This window comes from Nerophis ophidion, linkage group LG06 (assembly GCF_033978795.1).
Source record: "Nerophis ophidion isolate RoL-2023_Sa linkage group LG06, RoL_Noph_v1.0, whole genome shotgun sequence".
Lineage (NCBI taxonomy): Eukaryota > Metazoa > Chordata > Actinopteri > Syngnathiformes > Syngnathidae > Nerophis > Nerophis ophidion.
Genome location: NC_084616.1, coordinates 7,486,739 through 7,510,568, shown reverse-complemented (window position 1 = coordinate 7,510,568; position 23,830 = coordinate 7,486,739). Strand labels below are relative to the sequence as shown.

At 41.4% G+C, this 23,830-nt stretch overlaps 1 protein-coding gene across 1 annotated transcript; it reads right to left on the bottom strand.

Moving 5' to 3' along the window:
* Window positions 1-1,274: 1,274 nt before the first annotated feature.
* Window positions 1,275-23,294, bottom strand: srms (src-related kinase lacking C-terminal regulatory tyrosine and N-terminal myristylation sites). The gene is made up of 8 exons (XM_061902550.1): window positions 22,617-23,294; window positions 16,391-16,512; window positions 14,840-15,006; window positions 13,318-13,465; window positions 13,096-13,254; window positions 6,705-6,886; window positions 3,584-3,740; window positions 1,275-1,968 (listed from the first exon to the last, which is right to left on the bottom strand). The coding sequence occupies exons 1-8, from the start codon at window positions 22,991-22,993 to the stop codon at window positions 1,769-1,771; spliced, it is 1,512 nt and encodes a 503-aa protein (XP_061758534.1). The 5' UTR covers window positions 22,994-23,294; the 3' UTR covers window positions 1,275-1,768.
* Window positions 23,295-23,830: the final 536 nt, after the last annotated feature.

Sequence of the window (23,830 nt, the reverse complement as noted above, 5' to 3'; positions counted from 1 at the left end):
TCTTATTGTGGCGGTCCACTCCCTGTATGATCAGTGTCAGAACATAGTCCACTCCCTGTATGATCAGTGTCAGAACATAGTCCACTCCCTGTATGATCAGTGTCAGAACATAGTCCACTCCCTGTATGATCAGTGTCAGAACATAGTCCACTCCCTGTATGATCAGTGTCAGAACATAGTCCACTCCCTGTATGATCAGTGTCAGAACATAGTCCACTCCCTGTATGATCAGTGTCAGAACATAGTCCACTCCCTGTATGATCAGTGTCAGAGCTTGGTCCGCATTGCCGGCAGTAAGTCGGACACATTTCCAGTGAGGGTTGGACTCCGCCAAGGCTGTCCTTTGTCACCGATTCTGTTCATAACTTTTATGGACAGAATTTCTAGGCGCAGTCAAGGCGTTGAGGGGTTCCGGTTTGGTGACCACGGGATTGGGTCTCTGCTTTTTGCAGATGATGTGGTCCTGATGGCTTCATCTGGCCGGGATCTTCAGCTCTCGCTGGATCGGTTCGCAGCAGAGTGTGAAGCGACCGGAATGAGAATCAGCACCTCCAAGTCCGAGTCCATGGTTCTCTCCCGGAAAAGGGTGGAGTGTCATCTCCGGGTTGGGGAGGAGACCCTGCCCCAAGTGGAGGAGTTCAAGTACCTAGGAGTCTTGTTCACGAGTGGGGGAAGAGTGGATGGTGAGGCGTCTTCAGTAATGCGGACGTTGTATCGATCCGTTGTGGTGAAGAAGGAGCTGAGCCGGAAGGCAAAGCTCTCAATTTACCGGTCGATCTACATTCCCATCCTCACCTATGGTCATGAGCTTTGGGTCTAGACCGAAAGGATAAGATCACGGGTACAAGCGGCCGAAATGAGTTTGGGTCTCTCCCTTAGAGATAGGGTGAGAAGCTCTGCCATCCGGGAGGAACTCAAAGTAAAGCCGCTGCTCCTCCACATGGAGAGGAGCCAGATGAGGTGGTTCGGGCATCTGGTCAGGATGCCACTCGAACGCCTCCCTAGGGAGGTGTTTAGGGCACGTCCAGCTGGTAGGAGGCCACGGGGAAGACCCAGGACACGTTGGGAAGACTATGTCTCCCGGCTGGCCTGGGAACGCCTCGGGATCCCCCGGGAAGAGCTAGACGAAGTGGCTGGAGAGAGGGAAGTCTGGGCTTCCCTGCTTAGGCTGCTGCCCCCGCGACCCGACCTCGGATGAGCGGAGGATGATGGATGGATGGATTTGTTTTGAAAGGCCGGGCTCAGCACCCAAAAAACAAACATGCACTTCCTACTTTGAAGTAGGTAAAAAACAAACAAGACTTTATTATTTTGTCATCACTCAGGTCCGTGCCCGGTAAATTGTGTCTTTAGTTTGACGAGCGCGGCGTAAACATGGCGTCCTCTGCTGGAAGACGTTTGATTTGTTTTTTTTTTTTCCTTATAAAAGAAGGATTAAATATAATACTTTGTGCTAAGCTAACAGCGTTTAGCCACACTAGCAGGCCCGGTGGTCAACGTGCTAAAGGGTTGACGGTTCTGTAAAAAAAACAACAATGGAGGCCTTTAAGAGCGCAGCATTGGTGGCCAACGTGTTTAATGATGGCAAGCTAAGCTAATGTGGCTAAACAGCTGGCAGCAATCAGCACCTTATTATTGCACATAGCGCCTCCTTGTGGAGACACGGAGTCATCACATGACATTAAGACAGGGAGTGCTTGACACACCTGCCTCAGGTCAAATAAGGAAGTCGTTTCTTGGCAGAGCGTCTTTTCCACACATCTTGTCCTCATACCTCCACCGTCTTGTAATAAATGTGCGTGTAGATGGAGTCCATCTGGCTGTGCAGCGCGTGGAAGGAGGGCCTCCTGGCAGGCTCCGCCTCCCAGCAGTCCTTCATGATGCGGTAGATGTTGTGGGGACACCTGCTGGGACACGCCAGGCGGGCGCCAGAAGACAGCAGGTCCAGCACCTGCTGGTTGCTTTTGCCTGGGGAACAGCAGAGGAGGTTTTAGCTCAGGAACGTGACTCGCTGCAAACCTCGCATATAGCTGGAACAAAAAAAGTCTTATATTCGTGAGAAGTACACAAAAAATATATTTTACAAAAATGAACGTGTCGTAAAATTAAAATAAAAAGTCCGACATGTTTTTATATTTTTTAGGAATAAAATTCTATTTGTAAAATAATTTTATTACTTAAAATTTTTTTTAAAATTCAATTAAAAAAATACAGTATGAGAATTTTCTTCAAATATTTTGTTGTTTTGAATCTTACAAAAGGTGTCAAATAAAAAAAAAAAAGACAATACTATTTCTGAACAATTAATCATTTAAGAACAACATTTATTTAACTTCTTTGAGGGGAAAATATGAATTTCTTTTTGAGAAAAATATTTAGGGATTCATCTTTCAGAAACACCAGATGAAAACAAATAAAATATTGTGTAATTTTTATGGTCTAATTTTTCAGACGACAACGTTCTATTTCAGGAGTAAGATTATAAAATTACTGTACAAAATTATTTTTTTTTTACAAGAATATACTGAAAAATGACCCCCAAAAATTGAATTATTCTGAAAAAATGGTTTTCTTTATTCATGTAAAAAGTCCTAATCGGACAAAAATACATGTAAAGAACATTTTAATCATCCATCCATTTTCTACCGCTTATTCCCTTTCAGGGTCGCGGGGGGCGCTGGCGCCTATCTCAGCTACAATCGGGCGGAAGGCTGGGTACACCCTGGACAAGTCGCCACCTCATCGCAGGGCCAACACAGATAGACAGACAACATTCACACATGTAAAAAAAAAATCCAATTTTTAAAAAAATTTTTTAAAAATAAACTTTTTTTTTTGAGGAAAAAGTCAAAAGGTTATAACATTAGAAAACATAAAAAAAAAATTTTCAAAGAAAAAAAAATCTTAATTTTTTGGGATAATAAATCTGAAACTTTACAAAATAATCTGCATCAGAAGAAAAAAGGGAGAAAGTCCCAATTTATGAAAATAATGTCATTTTTCAAACTAGCATTTTATCAAGAAATAAAAGTTAACATGATAATAAGCTTTTTTCACTTTGACTCTGGAACAGATCATTTCAGTGCACATTATTCAACACTGCTTCACTTCTTTTTACACTTAAACTGTTCAAATGTGAATGAAAACGGGAAAAGGAAATAAAGAGAGTAAAAGCAGCGGTCCTTAAACGATGACATCACCAATGTTCATTGTGAAATGAGCATTCCTGCGCCGTGAGTGTCTACTTCTGGAACATTCTCAAATGCCTTTCAGGTCTTGACATTCATAACTAACACAATGCCTTAAAGTCCTCACATGACTATGCAAATCTAGAGTGCGTGCAAAAGTATTGAGGTGAAGAAATGTGGAGTCATACCAAAGACTATAAAAACGGGAATTGGAATTGGGGGTTAAATCGCCATAAATGATTCCCGGGCGCGGCACCGCTGCTGCCCACTGCTCCCCTCACTTCCCAGGGGTTGAGTCAAATGCAGAGGACACATTTCACCACACCTAGTGTGTGTGTGTGTGTGTGTGTGTGTGTGACAATCATTGCTACTTTAACTTAAAGTACTGACACTACCTTCGTAGGGCATCTTCCCGCGTGACATCATCTCGTAGAGCAGCACGCCAAACGACCACACGTCCGACTTGACGGAGAACTTATGGCGAATGGCCGCCTCGGGCGCCGTCCACCGCACTGGGATCTTGGTGGTGCGACTCGCCGTGTACACGCTGTCCTGGGGGACGGGGGCAGAGGGGTCAGCAGCACGCCTGACCTTTGAACTCTTCCTTTTTTTACACTTTTATGACAAAATGTGACCTAAAACAATTCACATAAAAGCTTTTAGGTGAATTCTATTCACCTTGGTCTTTGTCGACGGCTAATATGAAGTCTGCCTAGCAACAATCAGCCAATGTTATTTAGCCTACCTTCCGTTTTTGTCACCTCTTTGGACACAAATGTGACTGCAAACTGTTTTATCCACTTCAAAGTTTGAAGAAGGCCACAGTTTGACCCAGGAACAGATTATTGACATTATTTCCTCCGACCACGAAGCCGTACTACATTTATTAGTACATTTCCCACGGTGATTAAAGAGAATGAGAGTGGATTTATCAGAAGGTGGGTGTGGTCAGGTTGTCAGGGAGACGGGGAGAGTGGAATAAAAATGAGTTGGGTAAAACACAATCAAATGTGACCTCGGGGAACCACCCCTTTTGAGCGTTGTTGGGCAACACTGACACCTTGTGGATAAGAATAGAAAAACTGTGGATAAGAATAGAAAAACATCTTAGGATGATTTGGTCTGATATTGAATAGAATAGAATATATCTTTAGAATAGAATATATTTGTATTGTCATTGTATAACGAAATTGTATGCACACTAATTTAGTGCAAAATCCTACATAAAAACATAGATAACTGGACTGGACACCGGCCGAGAGTGGAGTCGGCTGTCCTGGTTGCTTTGTTGGGTCTGCTCCTGTCTCTGGCCATGCCCCCTCCTCCCCAGCAGACGATGGCGTGGAACACCGCAGAGGCCACCACAGTGGATATGTTTCTTTTACTTTTTATTCATAGCTGTATGTAGAAGTGTCTGGTTGTATCTGCTGCTTTAATGTCTTTAATGTCCTATGTGTTCTTTGATGTTTGATGTTTCCCTCTTACACACATGTAAGAGGGGTGTGTACTATGGCTATGAGTAGTTGTTTTTTTTTTTCCTTGGCCTCAGTCTGCACCCCCTCTCCAGGGCCCAGGCTAAGACCGATTTTTTAAATTTTATTTTAATCTTCTATTTTTTTCTCCCCCCCTTGTTTACCTGTATCTCATCTTTTTTTTTTTTTGTAAGGGGCGCTGGAAGCCGGCAGACCCGTCAGCGATCCTGTTCTGTCTCCCTTTAATGTTTGTCTGATCTTGAATGGGATTGTGCTGAAAATTGTAATTTTCCTGAAGGAACTCTCCTGACGGAATAAATAAAGTACTATCTAATCTAATATCTAATCTAATCTAATATAAATAGATAAAAATACATAAAAATACCAAGCATACAGCTCACATGCAGAGTCATTATTGTTATCTTGTTGACTTTATTTTCAACTTTTTTTTCAATTATGACTCATAAAACCATCATTTTATTTTTGTGGTTGACACGTTTTATTGTATGACTGAGTACAGCCGGGGGGTTCAAACTGGAAAATGTAATCATGTTGGGGCCATTTTGATAGTTTTCATTTTCAAATCCGAGAGACTTAGACAAACTTTAATGATCCACAAGGGGAATTGTTCCACACAGTAGCTCACTTACAATGATGGAAAGTGTAAGGATGGAAAGGACCATGCAGGTATAAACAGACTAAATATTGCGATATTAAACATATATAGGTAATAATAAATATAATAAAATATCTTTTTTCAACCTTTAGGGCTCCACTCAAGTTTGGTCCTGAGGACCCAGAAGGGTCTTAGTCATAAAATAGGTCATTTATTATTAATATATCCTTTTAATTCAAGGCTCTAATCCCTCAATCCACCTCAGGATAGCTATCCATATAAAATAAAAACTTACAAAAAAAAAAAACATTTTATGTTCTTTTTGCCAAAAACCTGTTTGTTTGTTTTTACAGCAAAAACAGGATACGCAATATTTTCCCCAAATAAATATTTCAAAGTGGAATATTTTATGTGAAGTAATTGCAGCCTTAAATAGGTCAATAATTCATAAATAACTGTCAATAATTCATAAATAGCATTGATTTGAATAATAATATTTTTGGAGCAATGACTGTTTAAAAACAAAAAAAATCCCACACAAATTCAGGGGGATCCAAATATACGTCACACATTTATTTTTTTTATTTTTACTTTCAACAATGAAGTCTCTAGAGCATTTTCAGATCTGACGGTTATATTTTTTTAATTATTTTTTTTGTTTGTTAGTTTAAGCCCCTATTTGTCAAAGACAACATAGATTTGTATTTGGCAAACACACAAAATATGCAATATTCTCCCCAAAAGTATTTCTAAATACAATATTTGATGTGAAGTTATTAGAGCCTGAAATAGGTCAATAATTCATAAAAAACAGTGATTTGGATTCATTATTATTTTTTGAGCAATGACATTTAAAAAAGACAACAATCCCACTAAAATTCTGGGGGATCCAAAAGGGCCCCACTCAAAGGTGTAAATAAAATAATTCACACATTTATTTTTAAAGTCTCTAGATGAACTTCAGATCTATCCGTGGATCATATATTTTTTATGCGGTTTTTTTCTTTGTTTTGTGGTCTTTTTGTTAAAGCAAATTCTAGGTTTTTTTTTACGGCAAACACTAAATATGCAATATTTTCCAGCAAAAAAATTCCAAGGTGGAATACTTGATGTGAAGTAATTGGCGGAATAGGTCAATAATTCATTGATTTTGATTCATTATTATTTTTAGAGCAAAGACAGTTTTAAAGAAAGAACAGCTGTGTTCAACTTTGCACATTTATGTTGTCACATTTCACCTGTTTGCTCTTTTATGTTTTTTTAATATTATCTCTAGACTGTGCCATATTTTTAATTAGCTACATGCATTAAATGGCCCGAAGACCACAATTAGGACATTCTATGCCAATGAAGTGCGACACTGCTACCTGCTGGCCAGGCATGCACATTACACTCTTTGTTTTGCCACAAACTGCATCGGGCGCTCACCTTAATGATACGAGCCAGTCCAAAGTCGGCCACCTTGCAGACCAGGTCGTCTCCCACCAGAATGTTGCGAGCCGCCAAGTCTCTGTGGACGATGTTCCTGTCCTCCAGGTAGGCCATGCCCTCCGCCACCTGGCTGCCCATGTAGATCAGGTGTGCCGAGGTCAGCACTTGGCCTTCGGCGGCTACACAAACAAACAATGGGAGCGGGCGTGTCAAGAACAGGTTGTGTCGAAAGAGGTTGTCCTGGGAACCAGTTGTCATAACAAGAGGTTGTCCTCAGAAGCAGTTGTGTGTTACTATTAAGAATAGGTCAATTGTAGTTTAAGCCAGAACAAATGTAAAATGTAATTTCAAAATAGTTGATATAAACCTAAAAACATTTAAAAATGCTCCTTTATACAATAAATGAGTGTCACATAATTGGTCTTTTAGCGATGATGCAAGCAGGAATTGACTGATTAATCACCATTAATCAAATTTGTGTTTGATTTGGTTACACGTGTGTTGTTGGACAGCACCTGTGAAGAAGTAGTTGTGTTCACAAGTAAGAAGTATAGTTGTGTTCACAACCAACAAGTAGTTGTGTTCACAACCAAGAAGTAGTTGTGTTCACAACCAAGAAGTAGTTGTGTTCACAACCAAGAAGTAGTTGTGTTCACAACCAAGAAGTAGTTGTGTTCACAACCAAGAAGTAGTTGTGTTCACAACCAAGACGTAGTTGTGTTCACAACCAAGAAGTAGTTGTGTTCACAACCAAGAAGTAGTTGTGTTCACAACCAAGAAGTAGTTGTGTTCACAACCAAGAAGTAGTTGTGTTCACAACTAAGAAGTAGTTGTGTTCACAACTAAGAAGTAGTTGTGTTCACAACTAAGAAGTAGTTGTGTTCACAAGTAAGAAGTAGTTGTGTTCACAAGTAAGAAGTAGTTGTGTTCACAAGTAAGAAGTAGTTGTGTTCAGACGAATAAATTTTTGTTAAGAAGTAAGAAGTAGTTGTGTTCACAAGTAAGAATTATAGTTGTGTTCACAAGTAAGAAGTAGTTGTGTTCACAAGTAAGAATTATAGTTGTGTTCACAAGTAAGAAGTAGTTGTTTTTACAAGTAAGAATTAGTTGTGTTCAGAAGAAGAAAGTTTTGTTAAGAAGTAGTTGTGTTCACAAGTAAGAATTATAGTTGTGTTCACAAGTAAGAAGTAGTTGTGTTCACATGTAACAATTATAGTTGTGTTCAGAAGAAGAAAGTTTTGTTAAGAAGTAGTTGTGTTCACAAGTAATAAGTAGTAGTGTTCACAAGTAAGAAGTATAGTAGTGTTCACAAGTAAGAAGTATAGTTTTGTTCACAAGTAAGAAGTATAGTTTTGTTCACAAGTAAGAAATAGTTGTGTTCACAAGTAAGAAGTAGTTGTGTTCACAAGTAAGAAGTAGTTGTGTTCACAAGTAAGAAGTATAGTTGTGTTCACAAGTAAGAAGTATAGTTGGGTTCACAAGTAAGAAGTAGTTGTGTTCACAAGTAAGAAGTAGTTGTGTTCACAAGTAAGAAGTAGTTGTGTTCACAAGTAAGAAGTAGTTGTGTTCACAAGTAAGAAGTAGTTGTGTTCACAAGTAAGAAGTATAGTTGTGTTCACAAGTAAGAAGTATAGTTGTGTTCACAAGTAAGAAGTATAGTTGTGTTCACAAGTAAGAAGTATAGTTGTGTTCACAAGTAAGAAGTATAGTTGTGTTCACAAGTAAGAAGTAGTTGTGTTCACAAGTAAGAAGTATAGTTGTGTTCACAAGTAAGAAGTGTAGTTGTGTTCACAAGTAAGAAGTGTAGTTGTGTTCACAAGTGATAAATAGTTGTGTTCACAAGTAAGAAGTATAGTTGTGTTCACAAGTAAGAAGTATAGTTGTGTTCACAAGTAAGAAGTATAGTTGTGTTCACAAGTAAGAAGTATAGTTGTGTTCACAAGTAAGAAGTATAGTTGTGTTCACAAGTAAGCAGTAAAGTTGTGTTCACAAGTAAGAAGTAAAGCTGTGTTCACAAGTAAGAAGTAAAGTTGTGTTCACAAGTAAGAAGTAAAGTTGTGTTCACAAGTAAGAAGTAGTTGTGTTCACACGTAAGAAGTATAGTTGTGTTCACACGTAAGAAGTATAGTTGTGTTCACACGTAAGAAGTATAGTTGTGTTCACACGTAAGAAGTATAGTTGTGTTCACACGTAAGAAGCATAGTTGTGTTCACAAGTAAGAAGTATAGTTGTGTTCACAAGTAAGAAGTAGTTGTGTTCACAAGTAAGAAGTAGTTGTGTTCACAAGTAAGAAGTAGAGTTGTGTTCACAAGTAAGTAGAGTTGTGTTCACAAGTAAGAAGTAGAGTTGTGTTCACAAGAAGTAGAGTTGTGTTCACAAGTAAGAAGTAGAGTTGTGTTCACAAGTAAGAAGTAGAGTTGTGTTCACAAGTAAGAAGTAGAGTTGTGTTCACAAGTAAGAAGTAGTTGTGTTCACAAGTAAGTAGTAGTTTTGTTCACAGGTAAGTAGTATAGTTGTGTTCACAAGTAAAAAGTATAGTTGTTTTCACAAGTAAGAAGTATAGTTGTGTTCACAAGTAAGAAGTATAGTTGTGTTCACAAGTAAGAAGTATAGTTGTGTTCACAAGTAAGAAGTATAGTTGTGTTCACAAGTAAGAAGTAGAGTTGTGTTCACAAGTAAGAAGTAGAGTTATGTTCACAAGTAAGAAGTAGTTGTGTTCACAAGTAAGAAGTATAGTTGTGTTCACAAGTAGGAAGTATAGTTGTGTTCACAAGGAAGAAGTAGTTGTGTTCACAAGGAAGAAGTAGTTGTGTTCACAAGTAAGAAGTAGTTGTGTTCACAAGAAGTATAGTTGTGTTCACAAGTAAGAAGTAGTTGTGTTCACAAGTAAGAAGTATAGTTGTGTTCACAAGTAAGAAGTATAGTTGTGTTCACAAGTAAGAAGTAGTTGTGTTCACAAGTAAGAAGTAGTTGTGTTCACAAGTAAGAAGTAGTTGTGTTCACAAGTAAGAAGTAGTTGTGTTCACAAGTAAGAAGTAGTTGTGTTCACAAGTAAGAAGTAGTTGTGTTCACAAGTAAGAAGTAGTTGTGTTCACAAGTAAGGAGTATAGTTGTGTTCACAAGTAAGGAGTATAGTTGTGTTCACAAGTAAGAAGTGTAGTTGTGTTCACAAGTAAGAAGTATAGTTGTGTTCACAAGTAAGAAATAGTTGTGTTCACAAGTAAGAAGTAGTTTTGTTCACAAGTAAGAAGTATAGTTGTGTTCACAAGAAGTTGTGTTAAGAAACGGTTGTGTTGATAAGCATTTGTGAGGTTGTATTCTGAATAATAAGAAGTAGTTTGTGTCCTGAAATGGTTCCATTCAGAAGTGGTTCTGAGTTTGTGTTCAGAAGCGGTTGTGTTGTGAAGACAGAAGTAAGAGTGAACACAGCCACTTCTCAACGCAAACTACTTCTTACTCTGAAACACAACCGCTTCCATACTCACAACCACTCCCACTCCCTCCTGCCAAGTATGAAGTGGTTGTGCTAAGAATCATCAGTGAGGTTGTATTAGGCAGTAGTCAGGAGTGGTTGGGAGTACGGAAGGGGTTGGAAGAAGAAGTAGTTGGTGTTCAGTAGTCAGGAGTGGTTGGGAGTATGGAAAGGGTTGTAAGAAGAAGTAGTTGGTGTTCAGTAGTCAGGAGTGGTTGGGAGTATGGAAGGGGTTGGAAGAAGAAGTAGTTGGTGTTCAGTAGTCAGGAGTGGTTGGGAGTATGGAAGGGGTTGTAAGAAGTAGTAGTTGGTGTTCAGTAGTAAGGAGTGGTTGGGAGTATGGAAGGGGTTGTAAGAAGAAGTAGTTGGTGTTCAGTAGTCAGGAGTGGTTGGGAGTATGGAAGGAGTTGTAAGAAGTAGTAGTTGGTGTTCAGTAGTAAGGAGTGGTTGGGAGTATGGAAAGGGTTGTAAGAAGAAGTAGTTGGTGTTCAGTAGTCAGGAGTGGTTGGGAGTATGGAAGGGGTTGTAAGAAGAAGTAGTTGGTGTTCAGTAGTCAGGAGTGGTTGGGAGTATGGAAGGGGTTGGAAGAAGAAGTAGTTGGTGTTCAGTAGTCAGGAGTGGTTGGGAGTATGGAAGGGGTTGTAAGAAGTAGTAGTTGGTGTTCAGTAGTAAGGAGTGGTTGGGAGTATGGAAGGGGTTGTAAGAAGAAGTAGTTGGTGTTCAGAAGTAAGGAGTGGTTGGGAGTATGGAAGGGGTTGGAAGAAGAAGTAGTTGGTGTTCAGAAGTAAGGAGTGGTTGGGAGTATGGAAGGGGTTGGAAGAAGAAGTAGTTGGTGTTCAGAAGTAAGGAGTGGTTGGGAGTATGGAAGGGGTTGTAAGAAGAAATAGTTGGTGTTCAGAAGTAAGGACTGGTTGGGAGTATGGAAGGGGTTGTAAGAAGAAGTAGTTGGTGTTCAGTAGTCAGGAGTGGTTGGGAGTATGGAAGGGGTTGTAAGAAGAAGTAGTTGGTGTTCAGAAGTAAGGAGTGGTTGGGAGTATGGAAGGGGTTGTAAGAAGAAGTAGTTGGTGTTCAGTAGTCAGGAGTGGTTGGGAGTATGGAAGGGGTTGGAAGAAGAAGTAGTTGGTGTTCAGAAGTAAGGAGTGGTTGGGAGTATGGAAGGGGTTGTAAGAAGAAGTAGTTGGTGTTTAGTAGTCAGAGGTGGTTGGGAGTATGGAAGGGGTTGTAAGAAGAAGTAGTTGGTATTCAGTAGTCAGGAGTGGTTGGGAGTATGGAAGGGGTTGTAAGAAGTAGTTGTTGTTCAGAGGTAAGGAGTGGTTGGGAGTATGGAAGGGGTTGGAAGAAGAAGTAGTTGGTGTTCAGTAGTCAGGAGTGGTTGGGAGTATGGAAGGGGTTGTAAGAAGAAGTAATTGGTGTTCAGTAGTCAGGAGTGGTTGGGAGTGTGGAAGGGGTTGTAAGAAGAAGTAGTTGGTGTTCAGTAGTCAGGAGAGGTTGGGAGTATGGAAGGGGTTGTAAGAAGAAGTAGTTGGTGTTCAGTAGTCAGGCGTGGTTGGGAGTATGGAAGGGGTTGGAAGAAGAAGTAGTTGGTGTTCAGTAGTCAGGAGTGGTTGGGAGTATGGAAGGGGTTGGAAGAAGAAGTAGTTGGTGTTCAGTAGTCAGGAGTGGTTGGGAGTATGGAAGGGGTTGTAAGAAGTAGTAGTTGGTGTTCAGTAGTAAGGAGTGGTTGGGAGTATGGAAGGGGTTGTAAGAAGAAGTAGTTGGTGTTCAGAAGTAAGGAGTGGTTGGGAGTATGGAAGGGGTTGGAAGAAGAAGTAGTTGGTGTTCAGAAGTAAGGAGTGGTTGGGAGTATGGAAGGGGTTGTAAGAAGAAGTAGTTGGTGTTCAGTAGTCAGGAGTGGTTGGGAGTATGGAAGGGGTTGGAAGAAGAAGTAGTTGGTGTTCAGAAGTAAGGAGTGGTTGGGAGTATGGAAGGGGTTGTAAGAAGAAGTAGTTGGTGTTCAGTAGTCAGGAGTGGTTGGGAGTATGGAAGGGGTTGGAAGAAGAAGTAGTTGGTGTTCAGAAGTAAGGAGTGGTTGGGAGTATGGAAGGGGTTGGAGGAAGAAGTAGTTGGTGTTCAGTAGTCAGGAGTGGTTGGGAGTATGGAAGGGGTTGTAAGAAGAAGTAGTTGGTGTTCAGAAGTAAGGAGTGGTTGGGAGTATGGAAGGGGTTGTAAGAAGAAGTAGTTGGTGTTCAGTAGTCAGGAGTGGTTGGGAGTATGGAAGGGGTTGGAAGAAGAAGTAGTTGGTGTTCAGAAGTAAGGAGTGGTTGGGAGTATGGAAGGGGTTGTAAGAAGAAGTAGTTGGTGTTCAGTAGTCAGGAGTGGTTGGGAGTATGGAAGGGGTTGGAAGAAGAAGTAGTTGGTGTTCAGAAGTAAGGAGTGGTTGGGAGTATGGAAGGGGTTGTAAGAAGAAGTAGTTGGTGTTCAGTAGTCAAGAGTGGTAAGAAGAAGTAGTTGGTGTTCAGTAGTCAGCAATGGTTGGGAGTATGGAAGGAGTTGTAAGAAGAAGTAGTTGGTGTTCAGTAGTCAGGAGTGGTTGGGAGTACGGAAGGGGTTGGAAGAAGAAGTAGTTGGTGTTCAGTAGTCAAGAGTGGTAAGAAGAAGTAGTTGGTGTTCAGTAGTAAGGACTGGTTGGGAGTATGGAAGGGGTTGTAAGAAGAAGTAGTTGGTGTTCAGTAGTCAAGAGTGGTAAGAAGAAGTAGTTGGTGTTCAGTAGTCAGCAATGGTTGGGAGTATGGAAGGGGTTGTAAGAAGAAGTAGTTGGTGTTCAGTAGTAAGGAGTGGTTGGGAGTATGGAAGGGGTTGTAAGAAGAAGTAGTTTGTGTTCAGAAGTGGTTGTGTCCAGACACAGTTGTGTTGTGTTGAGGTGAGGTGGTTGCTCACAGGCCAGGTAGGACTTGAGACTTCCTTTGCTCATGAGCTCGGTGACGATGTAGACAGGTTCTCCTCGCGAGCACATGGCCAGCAGCTGGATGAGTTTGGGGTGATGAAGGCTCTTCAACGCCTGAACTTCCTTCACAAACTCATCCTGCCTGGTGTCCTCTGAGGAGGACATGCAGTCACACACACAGCGTGTCGTCACCACAACCCAGACAAGAAGTCTACCTTGCTTGAGCATCTTGATGGCCACCTTCTTCTTCTCCGTGGTCCACATGGCCTCCCACACTTCTCCAAAGTGGCCTTCTCCCAGCTTCTTCTGCAACTTGAACTCCTCACGCGGCCTCTCCCAGGGCTCCATGTCGTACAACTCCCTCTGCACACAACGCCGACATGTCAGTGCGTGTGTGTGTGTGTGTCTGCGTGTGTGTTCTCGCCATGAAGAAAAATAACGAAGAAGACAAGCGAGAATGTGCGATGAGTACTTTATTTTTGCTGAATCAAAGTGTCACAAACTTGAACAAAGTTATAAAACACAAAATAAGACATTGAAATGATGGACAATTACTGAAATGTTGACAATAAAAAGATGAATAAAATACTAATCATTGACATTGATGAAAGGTTAATTATAAATTAACATTTTAATATTGACTACATCAGTGGAGGTTCTTTTTGTGCCAATAGTTGATAGGTTTACTCAGCATTGTGGGCGTGGCTTAGCTTATAGGTCAGCCAATCAGAACACTGATCCCGCCCACCACCTCATTAAGGGCCAAAAGAAGTCAGTAGGTAATATAATAAATATGTTCAGTGGGGACAATTTGATAAATTAATTACATTTTAATGAATACATTGATTTTTTATTTTTATTTCCTCTTGACACAAAAATCCCTCCAAAATAAAAACAAAAAAACAAGAGTAAATACTATTACAGTGATAAAAATAATACAAACATGAAATGAGTGAAACTACTGAAAAAAAGAAAACAGTAAGAGAAAATCAATACATAATGAATTCACATCAGTGTAAGAATATATTGTACAATTTAATAAAATGATCTCACATTTTAATTAGCACATTTAGACCCCAATTATCTGCTTGATTGGCTCATTTAATTTTAGCACGCAAAAATGCTCTGATGCTCAAAATCAGTGACTATTTGATACATTATTTAACATTAGAATGAATAAATTGAAACTAATATATTGATTTTATTTTGACACAAAAATCCCTCTAAGATTTAAAAAAAAAAGAGTAAATACTAATATTACAGTGATAAAAATAATAATACAAACATGAAATGAGGGAAATTGTTGAAAAAAACTAAAGAATAAGAGAAAATCAATACACAATGAATTTTCATCAGTGTATGAATGTATTTTTCAAATTTGACAATCTAATAAAATAATCTCACATTTTAATTAGCACATTTAGACCCCAATCATCTGTTTGATTGGCGCATTTAATTTTAGCACATAAAAATGCAAAATGACAAAAATAATAAATTGAGGTAAGTCATGAAATGTCAATTGGAGACAATTTTGACAGTTATTAATGTTGAAAATAAATCAGAGATATTCCTGAATAACGAGGTGAAATTTGACCATCAAAGTGTTGACATCATTGAAAGAGCTGCAGTGTGCTGCTACTCAACTGAAGAGAGTGGCAGGCCTTTACTGGAGGCAAGTAAGGGTTGGTTATGAGAAAGGAAGCCATCATGAAAGAAGAGGAAGGATGTTGTGTTTACCTGCTGAGCGCACGCCTCCTCCAGCACCACACCCAGACTGCGAGGGTTCTTCTGGTAGTACGACACCAGCTCGCCCAGCGTGCCGAAGGACAGCTTGTCCGACACGAAGTAGGCGCCGATGGACGAGCGCTGGATGCGGAAGTGGATCACCTTCCCCGCGCTACGGGCTGGAAGACGACCATTGTTACTTTGGAAAACATACAGCTACACCCGCTATGTCCTTAGCATGAAGCTAACTGCTAAATGTGACCTATCAGCACTACCACTGCTGGGACTTAGCATGAAGCTAACTGCTAAACTTGTCATATCATAACTATGACTGATGTGAGTTAGCATGAGGCTGGATGCTAAACATGCTGTATGATCAATACCACTGCTGTGACTTAGCATGAAGCTAATTGCTAAATATGCTACATTACCACTACCATAACTATGACTCAGCGTAGATCTACCTGCTAAATATGTCTCTAGGGCTTAGCATAGCTTTAGAGTCCTTAGGTTCTAAACTGGACACAAATAGCTATAGCTACAACTTAGCATTAAGTCAGCTGCTAAATATGCCGCATCATCAACTCACCAGCTACAGCTTGTTTGGTACGTCACTAAAACGACAACTTAGCATTAAGCTAGTTATGTTGATGAGTGTTACTTAAGGCTGACAAGCTAACCAACCATGCTTGCTGTGGATTTGCCTGGAAGCAGCACTCCCTATGTTGCACCTGGGCGCGCGTGGGCGCTAAAAGACCTGAGATGGTGAAGCGTGGGCGCTAACAGACCTGAGATGGTGAAGCGTGGGCGCTAACAGACCTGAGATGGTGAAGCGTGGGCGCTAACAGACCTGAGATGGTGAAGCGTGGGCGCTAACAGACCTGAGACGGTGACGCGTGGGCGCTAACAGACCTGAGACGGTGACGCGTGGGCGCTAACAGACCTGAGACGGTGAAGCGTGGGCGCTAACAGACCTGAGAGGGTGAAGCGTGGGCGCTAACAGACCTGAGAGGGTGAAGCGTGGGCGCTAACAGACCTGAGAGGGTGAAGCGTGGGCGCTAACAGACCTGAGAGGGTGAAGCGTGGGCGCTAACAGACCTGAGAGGGTGAAGCGTGGGCGCTAACAGACCTGAGAGGGTGAAGCGTGGGCGCTAACAGACCTGAGAGGGTGAAGCGTGGGCGCTAACAGACCTGAGACGGTGAAGCGTGGGCGCTAACAGACCTGAGACGGTGAAACGTTGGCGCTAACAGACCTGAGACGGTGAAGCGTGGGCGCTAACAGACCTGAAATGGTGACGCGTGGGCGCTAACAGACCTGAGAGGGTGAAGCGTGGGCGCTAACAGACCTGAGAGTGTGAAGCGTGGGCGCTAACAGACCTGAGAAGGTGAAGCGCGGGCGCTAACAGACCTGAGACGGTGAAGCGTGGGCGCTAACAGACCTGAGACGGTGAAGCGTGGGCGCTAACAGACCTGAGACGGTGAAGCGTGGGCGCTAACAGACCTGAGACGGTGAAGCGTGGGCGCTAACAGACCTGAGACAGTGAAGCGTGGGCGCTAACAGACCTGAGATGGTGTACTCGTCACTGTGACTCTCACTGATGCGCACCAAGAAGCAGCCATCTTTGTTTTGGGGGGCCAGCAGCAGCTTCTCCGCCTTGGTGCGGATGATGTTGCCGTAGTACCACCTGCAACCACAGCACACGGCTTCTTTAGAACCCGCACCGGAGTCAGACATCAAACTGGTCCGCTCAGTTTCAAATGGAGTTTGTTGTTGTTGCCCCAGCGATCACAGGAGGCGTGACGCTCGGGTTTCATTGAAAGGAAAAGCACTTTGCAACCATGACTCAGCACATTTTGCCTGCTAGCGTTAGCTGCAACAATGCTAAAATGGTATGAACAAGGTGATAGGTCAAATGCAGAGGACACATTTCACCACACCTAGTGTGTGTGTGTTTGTGTGACAATCATTGCTACTTTAACTTGAACTTACCTACAGAAATATCACTATTGATAATGAACAATACCAAAAACGTACCTCTATTATCAACAATACAGTTGTTCAAATGCAACAATACATATACGTCATGATAAGTACAGATACAAAAGAAAGCAGAAAAATGGAGGGGAAGAAAGAGAAGCAACCTATATTATCCTTGTAGATTGTTATAGTAACAATAGGTTAAGCTTTGTCAGTGTGCCATGTGTTACCCAATTTACCCTAGGGCAACATCGTTAATTATGTTTGATGAAACGTGATTATGTGCATGAGTGTATGTATGTATATGTACAGTATGTGTATGTATGTTTGTACAGTATGTGTATGTATGTTTATAGTGTGAATGTATATGTACATGTATGTGTATATGTAGGTTTGTACAGTGAATGTATTTGTACAGCATGTGATCGTTCTTTTAATCATCTCACTCATTTGACCGTTCAAGTGAGTCAAGTGGTTCTGGTAGAAAACCCCAAATAAAAGTGAGAGGTTAGCATTAACAAAGTTTCAGTTTCAAAACTCACCTTGGACCTCACATTTAGCAGCTAGCTACATGCTAGCCATCGGTCAATAAACATTTTCATGCGTGTGTTTTTTTTCTTGGCCGGTTATTTTCATTCGATATTTTAGAAAAAAATGTGTGATTAAAAATATACTTTATTTTGGATGCTCATTAAACACAGCTGCTAAACATACCTTACAGCTACGACGTAGCCTGGAGCTAGCAAAATGTATTTAGATACTTTTCTAAATAAAGGGCACCACAAAAAGTCATTATTGGAATAAAAAATGTTAGTGTATATGAAACATATGTTTATTATTGTTATTTAGTCCTTAAATAAAATGTTGAACATACTAGACAACTTGTCTTTTAGTAGTAAGTAAACAAACAAAGACTCTTAAGTATAAGCATTATTATTATTATTATTATTAATAATATAATTTTTGTAGTAATAAGCATTTAATAACTAAGTATAAACATTATTAATATTGATTGTATTGTGGTAGTAATAGGCGTCTAATAAGTATGTATAAGCATTATTATTATAAATAATAATGTGGTAGTAATACCTATCTAATAAGTAAGTAAAAGCATCATGACTATTATTATTGATAGTATTGTGGTAGTAATAGGCGTCCACTAAGTAAGTATAAGCATTATTATTATTAATACTAGTAGTATTGTGGTGATAATAGACAAGTAAGAATAAGCATTATTATTATTATTATTAATAATACTAGTAGTATTGTGGTGATAATAGACAAGTAAGAATAAGCATTATTATTATTATAATTAATAATACTAGTAGTATTGTGGTGGTAATAGACAAGTAGGAATAAGATCTATCAGCATTATTAGAGTAAATGAAGCAGTAGTGTGGTGATAGACAAGAATAAGCATTATTATTATTAATCATAGTAATATTGTGGTGATAATAGATGTCTAGAATAAGCAGTGTTATTGTTAATACTAGTAGTATTGTGGTGATAATAGACAAGAATAAGCATTACTATTATTAAAACTAGTAGTATTGTGGTGATAACAGACGTCTAGAATAAGAAGTATTATTAATAATAATACTAATAGTATTGTGGTGATAATAGACGTCTAACAAGTAAGAATAAGTATTATTATTGTAAATAATCCTAATAGTATTGTGATAATAGACGTCTAGAATAAGCATTATTATTAATAATAATACTAATAGTATTGTGGTGATAATAGAGGTCTAACAAGTAAGAATAAGTATTATTATTGTAAATAATCCTAATAGTAATGTGATAATAGACGTCTAGAATACGCATGATTATTAATAATACTAATAGTATTGTGGTGATAAAAGACGTCTAACAAGTAAGAATAAGCATTATTATTATTATTATTAATAACCCTAGTAGTATTGTGGTGATAGACTTCTAGAATAAGCATTATTATTAATAATAATACTAATAGTATTGTGGTGATAATGGATGTCTAGAATAAGTGGTATTATTATTAATAATACTAATAGTATTGTGGGGATAATAGACGTCTAGAATAATCAGTATTATTAATAATAATACCAATAGTATTGTTCTGATAATAGACATCTAACAAGTAAGAATAAGCATTATTATTATTATTAAAACTAGTAGTATTGTAGTGATGATAGACAAGTAAGAATAAGCATTATTATTATTAATAATAATAGTAGTATTGTGGTGATAATAGACAAGTAAGAATAAGCATTATTAATATTATTATTAATAATACTAGTAGTATTGTGGTGATAGACAAGTAGGAATGAGATATATCAGCATGAATAGAGGAAGTGGAGCAGGTGTTACAGACTTAAGTGGAGCAGGTGTTACTGACTTAAGTGGAGCAGGTGTTACTGACTTAAGTGGAGCAGGTGTTACTGACTTAAGTGGGGCAGGTGTTACTGACTTAAGTGGGGCAGGTGTTACTGACTTAAGTGGGGCAGGTGTTGCAGACTTAAGTGGAGCAGGTGTTGCAGACTTAAGTGGAGCAGGTGTTGCAGACTTAAGTGGAGCAGGCGTTACAGACTTAAGTGGAGCAGGTGTTGCTGACTTAAGTGGAGCAGGTGTTAAAAACTTAAGTGGAGCAGGTGTTACAGACTTAAGTGGAGCAGGTGTTACTGACTTATGTGGAGCAGGTATTACTGACTTAAGTGGAGCAGGTGTTAAAAACTTAAGTCTGTAACACCTGCTCCACTTAAGTTTTTAACACCTGCTCCACTTAAGTGGATCAGGTGTTACAGACTTAAGTGGAGCAGGTGTTACAGACTTAAGTGGAGCAGGTGTTGCTGAATTAAGTGGAGCAGGCGTTACTGACTTATGTGGAGCAGGTGTTACTGACTTATGTGGAGCAGGTGTTACTGACTTAAGTGGAGCAGGTGTTACTGACTTATGTGGAGCAGGTGTTACTGACTTAAGTGGAGCAGGTGTTACTGACTTATGTGGAGCAGGTGTTACTGACTTATGTGGAGCAGGTGTTACTGACTTATGTGGAGCAGGTGTTGCTGACTTATGTGGAGCAGGTGTTGCTGACTTATGTGGAGCAGGTGTTACTGACTTAAGTGGAGCAGGTGTTGCTGACTTAAGTGGAGCAGGTGTTGCTGACTTAAGTGGAGCAGGTGTTGCTGACTTAGGTGGAGCAGGTGTTGCTGACTTAGGTGGAGCAGGTGTTGCTGACTTAAGTGGAGCAGGTGTTACAGACTTAAGTGGAGCAGGTGTTGCAGACTTAAGTGGAGCAGGTGTTGCTGACTTAAGTGGAGCAGGTGTTGCTGACTTAAGTGGAGCAGGTGTTACAGACTTAAGTGGAGCAGGTGTTACAGACTTAAGTGGAGCAGGTGTTACAGACTTAAGTGGAGCCGGTGTTACAGACTTAAGTGGAGCAGGTGTTACAGACTTAAGTGGAGCCGGTGTTACAGACTTAAGTGGAGCAGGTGTTACTGACTTAAGTGGAGCAGGAGTTACAGACTTAGGTGGAGCAGGAGTTACAGACTTAGGTGGAGCAGGAGTTACAGACTTAAGTGGAGCAGGTGTTGCTGACTTAAGTGGAGCAGGTGTTGCTGACTTAAGTGGAGCAGGAGTTACTGACTTAAGTGGAGCAGGAGTTACTGACTTAAGTGGAGCAGGAGTTACTGACTAAAGTGGAGCAGGTGTTACAGACTTAAGTGGAGCAGGTGTTACTGACTTAAGTGGAGCAGGTGTTACAGACTTAAGTGGAGCAGGTGTTACAGACTTAAGTGGAGCAGGTGTTGCTGACTTAAGTGGAGCAGGTGTTGCTGACTTAAGTGGAGCAGGTGTTACCGACTTAAGTGGAGCAGGTTTTGCTGACTTAAGTGGAGCAGGTGTTATAGACTTAAGTGGAGCAGGCGTTATAGACTTAAGTGGAGCAGGCGTTAATAACGCCTGCTCCACTTAAGTCAGTAACGCCTGCTCCACTTAAGTCAGTGACTTAAGTGGAGCAGGTGTTACAGACTTAAGTGGAGCAGGTGTTACAGACTTAAGTGGAGCAGGTGTTACAGACTTAAGTGGAGCAGGCGTTACTGCCTTAAGTGGAGCAGGTGTTGCAGACTTAAGTGGAGCAGGTGTTACTGACTTATGTGGAGCAGGTGTTACTGACTTAAGTGGAGCAGGTGTTACTGACTTAAGTGGAGCAGGTGTTACAGACTTAAGTGGAGCAGGTGTTACAGACTTAAGTGGAGCAGGTGTTGCAGACTTAAGTGGAGCAGGTGTTGCTGACTTAAGTGGAGCAGGTGTTACTGACTTAAGGGGAGCAGGTGTTACTGACTTAAGTGGAGCAGGTTTTATGGACTCAAGTGGAGCAGGAGTTACTGACTTAAGTGGAGCAGGTGTTACTGACTTAAGTGGAGCAGGTGTTACTGACTTAAGTGGAGCAGGTGTTACTGACTTAAGTGGAGCAGGCGTTACTGACTTAAGTTGAGCAGGTGTTACAGACTTAAGTGGAGCAGGTGTTGCTGACTTAAGTGGAGCAGGTGTTGCTGACTTAAGTGGAGCAGGTGTTGCTGACCTAAGTGGAGCAGGTGTTGCTGACTTAAGTGGAGCAGGTGTTATAAACTTAAGTGGAGCAGGTGTTATAGACTTAAGTGGAGCAGGTGTTATAGACTTAAGTGGAGCAGGCGTTATAGACTTAAGTGGAGCAGGTGTTATAGACTTAAGTGGAGCAGGCGTTACTGACTTAAGTGGAGCAGGCGTTGCAGACTTAAGTGGAGCAGGTGTTACTGACTTAAGTGGAGCAGGTGTTACAGACTTAAGTGGAGCAGGTGTTACAGACTTAAGTGGAGCAGGTGTTACAGACTTAAGTGGAGCAGGTGTTACAGACTTAAGTGGAGCAGGTGTTACAGACTTAAGTGGAGCAGGTGTTACAGACTTAAGTGGAGCAGGAGTTACTGACTTAAGTGGAGCAGGAGTTACTGACTTAAGTGGAGCAGGAGTTACTGACTTAAGTGGAGCAGGTGTTGCTGACTTAAGTGGAGCAGGTGTTGCTGACTTAAGTGGAGCAGGTGTTGCTGACTTAAGTGGAGCAGGTGTTGCTGACTTAAGTGGAGCAGGTGTTACAGACTTAAGTGGAGCAGGTGTTGCTGACTTAAGTGGAGCAGGTGTTGCTGACTTAACTTAAGTGGAGCAGGCGTTACTGACTTAAGTGGAGCAGGAGTTACAGACTTAAGTGGAGCAGGTGTTACAAACTTAAGTGGAGCAGGGGTTACTGACTTAAGTGGAGCAGGGGTTACTGACTTAAGTGGAGCAGGCGTTGCTGACTTAAGTGGAGCAGGCGTTGCTGACTTAAGTGGAGCAGGCGTTACTGACTTAAGTGGAGCAGGCGTTACTGACTTAAGTGGAGCAGGTGTTGCAGACTTAAGTGGAGCAGGTGTTACTGACTTAAGTGGAGCAGGTGTTACTGACTTAAGTGGAGCAGGTGTTACTGACTTAAGTGGAGCAGGTGTTACTGACTTAAGTGGAGCAGGTGTTACTGACTTAAGTGGAGCAGGTGTTACTGACTTAAGTGGAGCAGGTGTTACAGACTTAAGTGGAGCAGGTGTTACAGACTTAAGTGGAGCAGGTGTTACAGACTTAAGTGGAGCAGGAGTTACTGACTTAAGTGGAGCAGGAGTTACTGACTTAAGTGGAGCAGGAGTTACAGACTTAAGTGGAGCAGGTGTTGCTGACTTAAGTGGAGCAGGTGTTGCTGACTTAAGTGGAGCAGGTGTTGCAGACTTAAGTGGAGCAGGTGTTACAGACTTAAGTGGAGCAGGTGTTACTGACTTGTGTTTGGCGAACTCGTCCTGCAGAACCGCCACATAGCTGGCGGGAAGCAGCCCGGCCTCCAGAGATCCAGTCAGCTTCTTGGCCAGCACGTAATGGCCGCGCTGCTCCAACACCGACAGCTTGTCGCCCTCCCGCACCGTCAGCTCGTCGTCGCTGCGGGCCTCAAAGTCGAAGAGCGCGGCGTACAGCTGCACCGGCCTACTCTTGGGCGTCGGCACCGGCACCGGCACGCGGACGTCGGCCGACACCGTCCGGATGTCGGCGCCGTGCGCGGCCCGGTTGATGATCACGTGGTCGGGGTAGCGCACGTCCGGCCAGACGCGGTCCCACAGGCGCCGCAAGCAGGGCAGGCAGCAGCGGCAGCAGCTCTCCATGCCGCCTCTCTGACGCCGGCGAGCATCGTCCTGGTCCCGCTGGCGGCGAACTCCTGGTCGGCCGGACTAACCGGTTCTTGGCTTCCTGTTCCAATCATGGACGCCCGGGCAATGCGGAAGTGGAGGGCATGTCCGGGCGGAAAGACTTCAGCTTCAAGTCCTGGCCCTTGTTCCTGGTTCTAGTCCTGGCCCTTGTTCCTGGTTCTAGGCCTGGTTCTAGTCCTGGTCCTTGTTCCTGGTGCTGGCTTTTGTCCTCGTTCTGGTCGTGTCAAGACCAAAGGCGCGGGAAAGAGTAGGTGCACGCGCGTCCGTTTTTTTTTGAAAGTCACCTGACAGATGCACGCGCGCGCAGCATCGTGACGTCATCACCGGCACTTGCTGCAAGGTTGCTTCTTCCCCGCCGTCCAGTTAGGGGCGCGAGACTGGACTGTGGCCACTTCCGGTACTAACAAAATAAATATTATTGTAGCAAATATGTTGATTATAATGTACCGTATTATACATCTTATCGAATATTTCAACATATGTCAAAATAGGATGTCTTTCTTAAAAAGTAGTTTTTTTTTTTTTTTTCAAAATAGACAGTGTATTTGGGGAAATAAAACAGTTACAATATGTCTATTTTTACAAAAAGTTCTATTAAATATTACACGAAACATATTTTGTAAGAAAGTCAAAAATATATAAATAGCGTTGTCTATCAATCAATCAATCAATGTTTATTTATATAGCCCCAAATCACAAATGTCTCAAAGGACTGCACAAATCATTACGACTACAACATCCTCGGAAGAACCCACAAAAGGGCAAGGAAAACTCACACCCAGTGGGCAGAGA

Coding starts and splice junctions, on each gene's coding strand:
- srms (XM_061902550.1), bottom strand. CDS start 22,993: ATGGAGAGCTGCTGCCGCTGCTGCCTGCCCTGCTTGCGGCGCCTGTGG. Junction 15,007..16,390: donor TGACGAGTACACCATCTCAG/GTCTGTTAGCGC, acceptor GTCGTCTTCCAG/CCCGTAGCGCGGGGAAGGTG. Junction 13,255..13,317: donor CATCAAGATGCTCAAGCAAG/GTAGACTTCTTG, acceptor TGTCCTCCTCAG/AGGACACCAGGCAGGATGAG.